The sequence below is a fragment of the Euprymna scolopes genome, chromosome 32 (assembly GCF_053919585.1).
Source record: "Euprymna scolopes isolate OS-2025 chromosome 32, ASM5391958v1, whole genome shotgun sequence".
Classification (NCBI taxonomy): domain Eukaryota; kingdom Metazoa; phylum Mollusca; class Cephalopoda; order Sepiida; family Sepiolidae; genus Euprymna; species Euprymna scolopes.
In genome coordinates, this window is record NC_136513.1 from 6237300 (window position 1) to 6251346 (window position 14047).

The 14047-nt window shown below is 30.1% G+C and overlaps 1 protein-coding gene across 3 annotated transcripts in view; it reads left to right on the forward strand.

Moving 5' to 3' along the window:
* Window positions 1-14047, forward strand: part of LOC145256196 (formin-like) — a 154059-nt gene that overhangs the window by 45199 nt on the left and 94813 nt on the right. The window contains exons 1-2 of one of the 3 annotated variants that reach the window (XM_080114808.1): window positions 6359-6567; window positions 11729-11933. In XM_080114808.1, coding sequence (XP_079970934.1) covers window positions 6505-6567; window positions 11729-11933 — 268 coding nt within the window. In that variant the 5' untranslated portion in view covers window positions 6359-6504. Of the gene's footprint in view, window positions 1-6358; window positions 6568-11728; window positions 11934-14047 lie in introns of those variants that run through there. The other 2 variants (XM_080114806.1, XM_080114807.1) reach the window with 2 other exon arrangements.

Genomic DNA, 14047 nt, shown 5'->3' on the forward strand with positions numbered 1-14047 from the left:
TATATATATATATTGTGTATATTTAGGCAGCATTTTCTCATTTAGACAAATATTATTGAATAGCATGGAGTTATTCTGTTTTACAATTTTCCTTTTTATCTTCTCCAATCTCCGAATAGTTCTTTTTGTGTTCTTCATTGTGTTAATATATATTACCGTAACCAGTTACACAAGAACTAAAAAATCGATGAGAGTATTCTTAAAAATATAATCCGTAGATTCGTGGCTCCTAACAATAATAGAAAAATAAAATTTATTATATATTATAAAAAAATACAGACAACAAGCCTTGTAATGAAAAACGTTTCACAAACAAACGATCTTTTGGAAAGGACTAATGTAGTTTACAAATTTAGCTGCCCAATAGGAGATTGTATCTCCAATATTAGTAGCTACATTGGTTCAACAGCTAACACATTGTCGCGAAGATTGACTCTCCACCTCTAGCTCCATACCACAACATTTGAAGGGACATGGCTGCCACCATTCGGAATTTCGAAGAATTATGGTAGAAAATACAAGAGTATTGCAGAGTGAGAGAAATGTAAATAGGCTAAGAATACTCGAAGCATTGTACATTAAAACAAAGAAGCCTCAAATACATAATAATTAATTATGAGTGTAGGCGGAACGTCTTGAAATGTTTGGGATAAATGTTTGAATATGTATATATGTGTTTGTATATATAAATGTGTTTAATATATGTAAAAAAACAAAAGTTCACCCACCTAACTTGTAACAAGCTACCACGTGACTAGGAAAAATGTGTATATACGTAAATTAAAAAAACAATTTCTACATTTATTTCTACAATATGCCTGAGGATGATAGAAGTACTTATTTCGAAAGCGCTTGCGATTATGGATCCAACATATACAATTTCGAGAAGAACACAAAAAGGACTATTCGGAGATTGGAGAAGATAAAAAGGAAAATTGTAAAACAGAATAACTCCATGCTATTCAATAATATTTGTCTAAATATATATAAGGACCCAAATCTTTTTTCATGCTTAATTTGCATAACTATTTTTTTTAAATAGTTCATAATTGATGTTTGGTGTTATTCATTTGTAATTTTATCATTCAGTTTTATATATGCAAAATTTTTGTTAATATTAACACTAATTGATTAAAATAATTTAATACAAAAACGATAAATTATTAAATTAAAACAAAATGTTTGCTGATTAATTTTCAGAGGAAGCAATTTAAATTAACTAGAGTGAAAGATATATGAAGCAGTCATGAAAGAGGAGAGGATGAATAACCCCCCCTCTTTCTTTCTTTCTCTTTCTGAGTTAGCAATGCCATACAGAAAAAAAGTGTATCTTCTTCTTCTTCTTCTTCTCGTTAGTAACAGATGTCACATTTTCTTTTATTATTTTTAATAATTAAAAATAAAGAACAACCTGGCAAATATATATGTATATGTTTTTATTCACAATTTAAGTCATTCTTTCTTGTTTATATAGTTGAATCCCCTTTTGTAATTGTGAATTTCCAGTGTGTAAGTCTGCATATGCAAGTGCTAAGTCTGTGATATATTAAATTTAGTTAGAATCCCTAAGAATTTAAACTGCATATTTTTCTTCATTTATAAATTATTTAAACTTCTTTGGACTAATATATATATAATTTTTTTCTGGAGACTTCATTGATCCAAATATTACTAAATCTCTTGTTTTTTATGATTTCTTCTTGTGTTTAATTTGTTTTCCTTTATCTTTTCCATTAGTGATGGGACGATTCCAATATTTTTCCTGATTCTGATTCTTTTAAAATTTGTTCTAAATTCCTGATTCTGATACAATCCTCGATTTTTAATTCTTAAATTTCTTAATATAAAGTTGATTTTTTTTTTTTAAAGGATGAGGGCAGATTACTATACCCATATAATATGTGCATATAATTTCGCAAACATAAAAATGCACTTGTAGGAGTGATAGTAAAATTTCAGTTACACTGAGAATTTAAAATCATTAAATATTTATCATTTCATCATTTATACAAATCATAGAAATTTAAGTTTGAAAAAAATGGTGCTAATGCACTTACTGATCTGCACTATTTTTTAAATCGTATTTCCAAGTTTAATTAAAGTTTTATGTTTTTTTATTCAATTTGTAAGGTTAAAGTACAGAATAGGTACAAAACACCCTCCCCATGTTAAGAATGGCTTTTTAAATAATATCGTTATTATTTCAGCATGGATCAATAAGTGCATGAGTACCAAAAAAAAAAAAAAAAATAAAACAAAAGAAGCGTTTTTTGGCATTGGAAATTAGAAACAATTTTTTTTTGGTTCCAGTACTGATTCTGATACTTCAAAATGTTCTGATTTTTTTTTTTAATTCCTGATTCTGATTAATCGTCCGAACACTTTTATCCAGCCATCCTGTCTCCACAACAGTTTATTTTATGATATATCAAGTGTTTTATTCACACACACACACACACACACACACACACACACACACACACACACACACACACACACACACACACACACACACACACACACATTATAAGAATATCTGTCCCCTTTATGAAGATTAAAATCAAGATATAATGCTACTAAACCTTATTTCTAGAATCCTTATTACAATTTTGATTAAACCCTTTCATATCATTTTAATTCTTAGACAATCTCTAAAATGAAAGGCTTAAGAAGAAATTGAAATTCACAGAATCTTATGTTGGTATCTAATAACTATGGATAAAATTTCATGCAGATCTGAAATATTTGAATTTTTAAATGGGAGACTGCATCCTTATTATACCCTCTTTTCAAATACTCCACAAGAACGAAAATTTTGGGATTACTTAAAAATTGATGTCTTATACTTATTGTTAAAATTTCACAAAAAATCTGAATTTTAACAAAAGGCTTCTATTTTCTGCTTGCATAAAATTAAACTAAATATTAACCATATTAACCCCATGCCTATCAGCTATGTTCCAAAATTCATAGTTAGGTTAGAAATGTTAAAATAGAAAGAACGAAACAAAATATTTGAGTCGTCTGTTCAGTGGGTTTTATTTAAATGACTGTTTTCAAATGTGAAGACTATCCCTTCAGTTTCCAGTTAGTGTCATATATTCATGATAGAAATATGGATCGGGTGAGGGGGAGGAACTGGTACCCATAAAAAGCTCTTGAGAGGTTTGTCTTGAAGTAGTGTGTATTGTCTCCTGATGAACTAACATTATTTGGAAACTGAACTATAATACCTTACAATTAAAATGGACTACAACTAATTTACGAATGGAATAACTACAATAAGAAGACAAAACTATCCATATTTTTATCCTGAATATCTGAGACTAATTGGAAGCTGAAGGGATAGACTTCACATTTGAAAACAGTTGTTTGAATAAAATCCATTGAACAAACTAATTGTTGAGCATTTTGTTTCTTCCTTTTCTATTTTAAATTCATATTGTTGGATTTTTTTTGTCCTTTTAGTATCATATCTAACTTTATGTAAATAGAGATATACATATACAGACACACAAGAAAACATGTGACCCATAGGTTCACCTATTTTAGTTCGAGTTGTTTGAAAAAAGAAAAAGTTAACTTGCAAAGTCAGTTAAATAAAAAAAAAAAGTATAACTTTCTTTAAGTTATTTCCTCTGAAGGAAATAACTTAACAATTTAAGCTTCATGGAATAAGGAAAAGCTTATTTTTTAAAGTTTTGATGAATTTAAATGTAAACAATTTTTTTTTATATTCTTTGTTTGAACATTTGATGAACTAATAAATAATGTAAATTTTATTTTTAATTTCTATTTATCTTACATTTATAATATCAAGCATCTCTTTATCAAAATAAGATCTAATATATATATATATATATATATATATATATATATATATATATATATATATATATTCAAAGGCAATATGACCTGGAACAAATATATTGAGGACATTGTGAAGGCTGCTGCAAAGTAGGTGGGTTCCCTCTATTGTGCTAGAAGACTATTAACACCTGAGAGTATACAGTACCTCTACAAAGCCACCATTTGCCTATGCATAGAATATTGTTGTCACATCTGGGCTGGTGCATCTACTACTAGTCTGTCCCTCTTGGATAGGGTCCAAAAAAGTCTTCAACTTTATAGATCTCTCTTTTTCAACTAAACTTTGACCTCTGTACTATCATTGCAATGTTGCATCGGTCTGCCTGCTTTACAAGTATTTTAATGGAATATGCTTTATTTTTATTATTTATTTCTATGGACTATGAACTCATTGCACTTGTGTCCTCTTGACGTATATCCCTGACAAACTTGCTTAGCAACAAAATCACACCCCTTCACTGTTGAGATCCCTAAATGCTAGAAAGCTTTCTACTCTAATAGCTTCTTCCCTCAAACAGGTAGACTTTGAAATTCTCTTGCTTCCCTGACTATACTGATATGCACAGGTTCAAATGTAATGTAAACTAACATCTTTTTAATCTTTCCTAGGCATGGTCCCAAATAGTAGCCCTTTACGTCCAAGTATCGATATGCCTTGTTAGGGGTGAATGTGAGTAAAAAAATATATATATATATAATGAAAATGGAATTATGTCATGCAATCTCCTTCAATTTATTTTCTATTCAACTTTCAATGAAAATGTCTTACACAAATAGTTATAAAAAACAAAAAAACAAACCTTTTGTTCAGAGATCTGAATTGTTTTCATTACCTCCTACTATTTGACATAAAACTTCTTCCTCCAGAAACCTTCTGTTCTATGTTCTCCATTGAGGCCCAACTGCACTACTGATGCACCCTTCCATTGTGGAGTCAATAATTGCATTTGTAATGACGTGATAATAACACTTGGTAATTCAGAAAATATCTGTACCCCCCCCTTCATCCTCTCTCTCTCATATTCTATTATGATATTAACATTTCTGTCTCGTGTAATGATGTCAAATTATTTTAGAGTCATTTGCCTAAATTATTTAAGCTTATTAGGTCTTGATTGTTAGCATAAACTAGCTTAGAAATTAGGGCGTGTTCTCTCCTTCCTTGTTACCTAGAAAAGTTTTTTTTTCTTTATCATTTATTTAAAGTGTTTTTCTGTGTCAAATATTTGTAGACAATTCTTTTTTTCCCTAATGTATCCTACACAGAGTAAGGAAAATCTACCCTGGATGGGGAGGGGAATTTTACTAGGGACCCTATATATGATCATTTCAGCAGTGCTCTGAAGGCCACCCTAATTTTGTATTTTGCCCTCTTACTTAAAATCAGAAAAAAAAAGTGAGTTTCTTTTAACAAACAATAACAACAAAAAAGTCATTTAACTTAAATTCTGTAAATAAGTGTAAAGACTATGCAAAGATTTTAGGGGAAATATGCAGAAAAGAGTGAAAAACAAAATATGTAGAGATGTGTAGGAAACATGTTAGCTGACCCTGCGACCTCAATTGTTCTACGTCCACTAACCCTGATATTCTTATCCATTCTTTCAACATCTCCACACCATTGAAGCTTCCTATTTTGCACACACCTCGCAATACTATCCAGATTTTATCTTCCTCTAAGCTCATCAGATCTAAGCCGTTTTTTAAAACTCGCATTACACATCCATCATATTATTCTCATATAATTTCTCTCCATGCAACACATTTCCTCAACTCTCATTAGTCAGATTTCACTTCCATATATCATCACAATGTATGCATATGTCTAGTAACTTTTCCCTGGATCAGAACTCTGCCTGTTAGTAATGAGAAAAGTTCTCTGAACTTACTCCCTCATCTCCTAAACAGAAAAGAAGTAAAACCAGTTTAGTAGACTGAACATAATTACAATGAAAAATTGGGTACAAGCGATAAATATTGTTTTATCTTGTTTTTGTTTTTTGTTTTTTTGTTAAATATTAATAGATGAGGAACCATTTCTAGTTAAAATCTATTTAGTATTATGCTTGTAATATTAAAAAAAATGCTTGAAATGTATACATATGATGAAATAACTGCTAACTTCCATTTGTTTGAAGATTTCATTTTTTTCTAACCATAGCATATGTTCAAGTGTATTACTATGATTACAAGTGTATTAGAAAGTAGATTTTAACTTCTAATAGTTCCTCATTTACTAATATTTAACAAAAACATGATGAAGCAATATTTATCACCTGTACATAATTTTTTATCATAAAATGTTCAGGACACTAAACTGCAGTTTTACCAAAAAGAAAAAAGAGAGAATATATATATATATAAGCAAGCAAGTGAAAGAAAGACTGAAAGAGAGCATGGGAGTTGGTGATAGAAAAATATTACAAAAAAAAAAAAAAAAGAAAGAACAGAAAAATGTGTGAGAGAGAGAGAAGTGGATAAAAAAGGAAAAGAAAGATGAAAATCTGCTTGACTAATTCCAGTCAAAGGGAGTGACAATAAAGTTAAACAAATTTTCATAAAAATAATAAGACAAAATCTCCAAAGCCAAATATTCAAATATCGTGAAAAAAAAAAGGATTACATTATTAAATTATGGATTCAACAACTCATAAATTTCAAATGGTACGAAATCTGTCTTGGTCTCCATCTGTAAAGGTAAGAATAATACTGGTTTTAATTTTTTTGTTTTTACTTATATAGTAAAAGAATTTTGTCTTTTATATAATGAAAGAATTTTGTTTTTTATAAAGCATAAGGATTTTGTTTTTCATATATAAAAAAATCCTTTCACTATAGTGAAAGAATTCCTGTTTTTATATAGTGAAAGAATTCCTGTTTTTATATAGTGAAAGAATTTTGGTTTTTATATAGTGAAAGAATTTTGGTTTTTATATAGTGAAAGAATTCCTGTTTTTATATAGTGAAAGAATTCCTGTTTTTATATAGTGAAAGAATTCCTGTTTTTATATAGTGAAAGAATTTTGTTTTTTGTTTTTTTATATAGTGAAAGAATTTTGTTTTTTTATATAGTGAAATTATTCTGTTTTTTTTTTCGCCAATACTTTCGAAAGTCATCCTCTCCTTTCGATTGTCTATACTTAATTAAAACCTACAGCACTTCTGGTTTGGCAGAGGTTGTAACAGCAAAGATGTCAGGTTTTTTCCCATTCTTTTTCTCCTTTGCAGTATGGGTTCAAGCCTGGCTTCCTACTACCACTTTTTTTTTTTTTTTGCTGAACACACACCTCTAAACACCCAGACAACGCCAGGCTGAAATGCTAGTTAATGTATAAATGTATATGTGTGTATGCATAAAAGGGCACTTTAAGTTTACTTACATCTGCCAAGTTCCAATTTGTTTAAATTTTGACTGGCTGAAGACCAAATCGAATTTCCTCCACAGGTCCAAATCCTCAGATATATAGATACAGATTTTACTTTTTATGTGTGTGTGTGTGTATATATATATATATACTCAGGTTTTTTTATTCAAAAGTAATGGACTAATGAATTCAACGAGGTTGTTAGATAGTGCTCAATAAAAAGAGCTGATAATACTTGTTTATTGTTATATAAACATGGTTACATCCTGCTGCTACAAATAGCCACTTGTTTCAATCAAACAACAGATATCATCAGACAGCGACTTGACTATTCGAAAGTTCAATGAATAATGGATTTTTATTTTAGGTAGGAACTCTTTAAAAGTTGGAGTTAAAAAACTTAAAACATAGAACTTGAATTATAAGATGTAAAGAGGGAGGGGGCAATTTAAATAAAGTTAAAAGATTATAATGGAGAGAGAGTGATTAAGAAGAGAAAAAAAGAGAAATAGAGAAGAAAATAGAGAGAAAAAAGTATATATAAAAAAAAAATACATATAATATGGAGAAGAAAAAGAAAAAAAATATAAATGGTTATTATAAAGAGAATAAGGACTAGAAGGGAAAAGAAAGAATGTTGAGATATAGTTAAAAAGAAAAAGAAAGAAAGTAAGAATTAATAGGAGGGGAATCTTAAAGAAGTTGCCAGTATATAGAAAAAAAAAAAAAAAAAAATCTGCGTGTCAACCAATTTATGAACAATTATACAATTCAGTAATGAGACAAGATTAGTACAAATACAATCTGAACGTTAGAAATAAACATGTCAAAAAAAGACAGCGAATGTATCCAACTGACATATTTATCATCTAGCATACGTCCACGAGTAATATCAACGCAGTTCAAACATACGTCTACAATTAATTAAGCCTTTTATACTAAATGATGTAAGTTTAAAGTTTTCGCGTTTTTATTAAATGAATACTCCAACTTTTAAAGAGTTCCTACCTAAAATAAAAATCCATTATTCATTGAACTTTTGAATAGTCAAGTCGCTGCCTGATGATATCTGTTGTTTGATTGAAACAAGTGGCTATTTGTAGCAGCAGGATGTAACCATGTTTATATAACAATAAACAAGTATATATATATATATATATATATATATATATATATAGTGAGAGAGAGCTTACAAATGAATGCTGACCTATACTATCAAGTCAGGTAAGTGTTTGAAATTAATTTTGGTCAAATATAAAATTCTATTCACAACAGATTTTTGGTAATAGATTAAAAAAAAAAACTTTGTATTAATGGTTAATACCAATGTCATAATTCTTTAAAAGAAGGTCTAATATGTCTAAATTACTTTGTTGGATATATTTCTTCCCCTCTGTTGTAACTTGTTCGGATAAAAATCAAGACAAGCATTGGTATAATTAACAAAAAGTTTATTAGCAAAAGTTTGTTACAGAAGAACATGTCATCACTCTAGGGGCCATAACAGCCACTAACCATTACCCAATAACATGTTAAATGTAATTATATTTATAGTCTCTGGGTAAGTTCATAATTCCATAAATAAGTATATAAGCTTATCCCATAACACTCCTAGACATCCACACAAGTTCTTGGAGATTTTAAGTTAATCAACGTTATAAGAGCCAAGCCTGTCAAATTCAAGATTTGCTGGGGGTCATGTGGATCGATTATTGTTGCAATCAGAATTGTATAAAACTAATTGAAATTGTTTAATTGCACCAGAATATCTTTGTTAGTTAGAGATATATGTAAGCAAATGTTTTTTTATTCCTTTTAATAGTGCACTAAAAATTACACAAACTTTTGTTTTAATTTATTGAGTTTTTTGAATTTGAATTCACATGCGTTAATAAAATGTGACATTGTAGCCACACCTACCTGACAGAAGCATTTGTGTATCTTTTGTTTTTGAAATCGATAAAATATCATATTGGATATCGTTTTTATGTATATATATATATATATATATATATATATTACACAGTAGAACCCCAGGATCCAGTGGCCTTAGGCTACGGTCCTGGATATGACCTTAAACTATATCCGATGGTGAGGCCCCAGCTTGCAGACTTTGGGGAGTGTGGAGCCACACCTTAATTGCCATTGCTCCCAGGTCCACTCTGATCAAGAGTGGTAGTACCTGTTAGGGTCCCAACTATGGGTTGAATAGAAACTGACTTGAAAAAACAAATATATTCTATTAAAAAAATTTTCTTCAAACTCACTGGATTCAGCATTAAATAACCTGAAAAGGGTTGATATGCCGTAAAAAAAAAACAACCAACCTTAGGATACGTTTTTTTTTTTTTTTTTCTCCAGGTTACGATGTGGAATAAAATATTTTTCTGGTCCCTGGTTACATTATTTGCTCTGCCTTATGTTGTTATTTATAATGTTATTTGATTATATACATGTGTATTATATACTGTACTGTATTTTGTTATTTATTTTTAATGCCGTATCTCAGAATAGTCTTTGGAATTGCAATTTTATCATTGGTTAGCATCACTTATCGCAGTTGATTGTAGTTGGGAGATAGTTTTAAAAGGAGCAGAAAAACATCATTAGACAAAACTGAACAATTTAATGTTTTTTAAATTTGTATCATTTGGATTACGAGAATTATGGAACTTTTGCACTCAAATTTTAGAGACCAACAATTTTCACTAATTGATGTGCAACAGTGACGATCATATTGTTTGGATGTTTCGTTGTTGATCACATTTGACACCCAGGTCAGATGTGTGTGCTGTATACTGTCTCATGTGAATGTGTTAATTTTAAAAAAAAATTTTTCATTATATTGTCAAAACTAAAGTTGTCTTTTGGAAATATCTCAACCTGAAATGTGTGACATGTCTCAACCTAAACTAAATCGTTGGTATGAATTCCCATCATTCAGTCTACAGGGTGGTCAAAAAGTCAGGTAACATTTTAAAGAAAAACGATATTAGCAATACACGTATATTTAAGTACCATACATTGAAATATAAAATGAAACAAACATGAAATATGTTTATTTTGTTAATTGTCGTCCATTTCTCTCTATCAATCGCTGGAAGCGATTAACCACTGATTGTGTAACACGTGTAATCATGTCAGCTGATATCCGCGCAATCTCCTCTTCAATAAATAACTTTAAAGACGCTATTGTATTAGGCTTCTTGCCATAAACGCTATCCTTTACATAGCCCCAAAGCCAGAAATCAGGAGGGGTAGTTTAATATTACACTCAAATATTTAAACAAATAATATTAAACGAATAGAGATTATAATGGATCATATTGTTTTTTCTACCTTTATCATGTTACCTGACTTTTTGACCACCCTGTAGTTAACCTTGATCTCACCAATTTGATAGTAACTGAACTTTATTTTTAACTAACAAAATTATATACTAGTAGATCGATTCAACAACTTACAGAGCAAAATAGTAAGGTAGAAACTGCTGGATGCATGAATGTTTAAAGTTTGTGATGTGAAACACATTTGTTTACCTCCCAAACTGTCATGACTGATCTCCTTTTCTCCAAGGGTGATTACTCTCCCTTCTCTGGTGCAAGGTGAATAACTATTATTTTTAGATTGTACCTAACAGTTAATTTAAAAATTTTCTACTTTTAAAAATAAAAGTTGTCTTTTTGAAAGGTCTCAGTGTGAAATGTGTGACGTGCCTCAGTCTAGATTAATCAACCACAAATCTTTGACACAAGAGAATGGGAGCAATGTGATAACATCAACTACAAAGAATCAGCCTTTCTCAGACACACTCGGCCTGTATTGCTAGATTTTCCCTTCTTGTGGTTGCATTCACCCAGATCCAGACAAGCCAGCTTCCTTCCTGGCATGAGCAATATCTTGAACCATAGTAGCCTACACACGGTGGTCCTGGTCAAGGTCGCAATTGATGACTAGCCATTCGTTAAGGGTCAGAAAGTCTTGCATTTACTGCAAAAACACTTCTTTTTGGAATTACAAACTCCAAAGAAAACATTTTTTATGGAATTGACTACAGAAAAGGCATGAAACCACTTGATGTAAAAACCCAAATAGAATGAAAGATGATTAGCACAAAGACAGAAGATGGTTATCCTATTGACCTTAGTTTTGGAAAGACCAAGAGAAAAACAGTCAAAAGTTCTTGGAAAGTATCTGCAGGAATACAAAGAGTTTTGTTAAAAGGAAGGAATCCAGCATTGCAATAGTGGCACATCCTGAAAGTGAACCCAGAGTCCGATGGGGATTTCTAAATTTCACCATGGAAAACAAGGTTGAACCTGTTTTTCATTGGTCAGAAGCCCCTCCTCCCTCTCTCACTTATTTTGTCCACCTCTTCTCATGGAATCTAGTCATTCCTCTTAGGAATGAAACCACCAAGTTAACATGTCTTCAACCAAAAGGCAGTCATCACACACTTGTTTTTTTTCTTGACTCTTCTGTTATTTTTCCAGCCTGATTGTTTGTATTATTGGACGCATACCGAAGTAAAGCCGCCATCACAGTCGCGTGAAGTATCACCTGGGAAAATTGCCCCCACTTGGCCACCAGTCCTTGAGGTTGACCCTACACGGACAAAACCAGGGCTCAAGTATACGGAAGCAGGTAAAACTAAGTTTCAGATGGGAATGCTACTCAAACGCCTTCTCTGTTTGCTTGGTAAATATACGAAAATTATTATAGATCATTTTTTAAAGACTTCTAACCATACAAACAGGTGCCACATGTTATAGAGTTTGTTTTAAATATATCGATATAGTACGTTCTGGTTGTGTATTGAAACTCAATGGATTTTAGACAATCCTAAAGTTAAAATATGTCATTCCGGAGCAATTACAAATTGAAACGGATTCTGACAACAACAAAATTGGCTTTAATTACAAGCAAATTAAATTTAATTAAAAAATCACAATCGGCCATCTTTAAAAAATTTGTTTAAAATGAGGTGCTCTTTTTATAAATAAAAAATAGAAGAATATATGGTGGCCATTTATAACATGTGTGTTTAAGGATACATGTATTTTTGTTTAAAATATGACAGTATTTTTTTTTCCTACATTTCTGATGAATCATCTTGTTTAAAAATTCATGCTTTTTGTGTTTTGTGTCATAATGAAGAAATAGCTGTAATTTTTAAATCAAAACAACTTGATAAGAGATTTTGTTATCATCAGAATCTGTTTCAATATATATATATATATATATATATATATATATATATAGCATGGGTTTTGGGAAATTTTTATTTATTTTACACTTATAAAATAAGTGGGTATACTGAAAATATTAACTTCTAAATGAGGCAGATATTTTTTACAACTAATTTTACCTGTTCTTCATAGCAGAGACAAGTCAAAGAAAGAGGGTAGATAACTCTTTTTTATCTTTCCTTTCCATTTGATTAAACAGGCTCGATTTTCAGGTTTATTGATTGTTCAAAAAATTTTTAATTTGTTTTTTTATTTTTGTAGATTTAAAAAAACAAATTTTCTTTTGCAAATAGAACCCCCCCCCCAAAAAAAACACCTTCCCTTAACTAAACCACCTTCCCTTCCACTAATCTTACATCGAAGTGACAAATACCCCTTACCCTAAAAAAAAGATGTAAAATACTAGCTTGTATGAGTTACTTTTTCTCAATTCATTAAAAAAATTTTTTTTGCATTTCCACCCGAATTTAGGGTTAATGGTAAAGCTAAGGGAAGATTTTAAAAATTTTTTAAGGAAAACTATATATTTTTGTGGTGGTGGGGGATAATGCTGCTACCAGTACTTAGATTAAGGAAGTTTTTTTTTTCTTTTAAAATTGTTGAGGAATGATATTGTCTAGTTATCTGTAGATGGCAATAAAACCACTGCCTAAAAAACTTTAATAAATGACTTTCAAAAAAGGAACACACAAAAATAATTTGCACAGATTTATTTTAGAAGATGACACCTTTGACTTTTTACTGGTAGAAAAAAAAAAAAAAATTAGTTGTAAAAAATGGCTGCACTGTTTGGGAATAATCATCTTCAATATAGCTATATAAGTTTGTTATAATTTTGGAAAGAATGGACAGCATATTAAGTAGACACAAAATGTATACAATATATATTGTGCTTCGACATTGAATAACCTCAAAAGGCTTGATATACCATGAAAAAGAAAAGAAACTAAGATGCTTATACAGCTAGAGGCACAAGTGAAAATCAAAGTTTTAAACAAATTAGCAGGAGATAATGGACTTTTGATATACTTGCGTGTCAGGCAAAAATATGTATCTACATTAAAAAGTAGGAAAAATTATCATTTAGAAGCTTAATTAAAAGTTTTATTTAAAAAAATTTTTTTTTTAAAGTTTTATTTTTTTTTCATTTCAAGTTATTTAATTATTAAAAGTCAGTTTTATTGTATTTTGCTGATCCGCATTGAACATTGATAGGAGCAGAAAGACTCATAATCAAGTGGGACATAAGTCGGTTTGTTATTTAACCAAGTATGGTGCATTAACAAATTATGAAAAACTGATTTTTATTAAAAATTCTACTTGGTAATTTTTCTAATTTTTGGTAAGGATATTTATTTTTGCATGATATGTAAGTATATAAAAGTTTTTACTAGGAATAAGATTTCCACCTATTGATAATCATTAGATGGTTTTCAATTCAATTTATTTAAATAAAACAATCATACTTCATTTTCCATGTAGGGAAAGCGTGGTAGAAATTTACACAGAAGAAGATACGGTAATTCAACACCTGTCCAAATTAACCTTGAATTATTGTGTTGT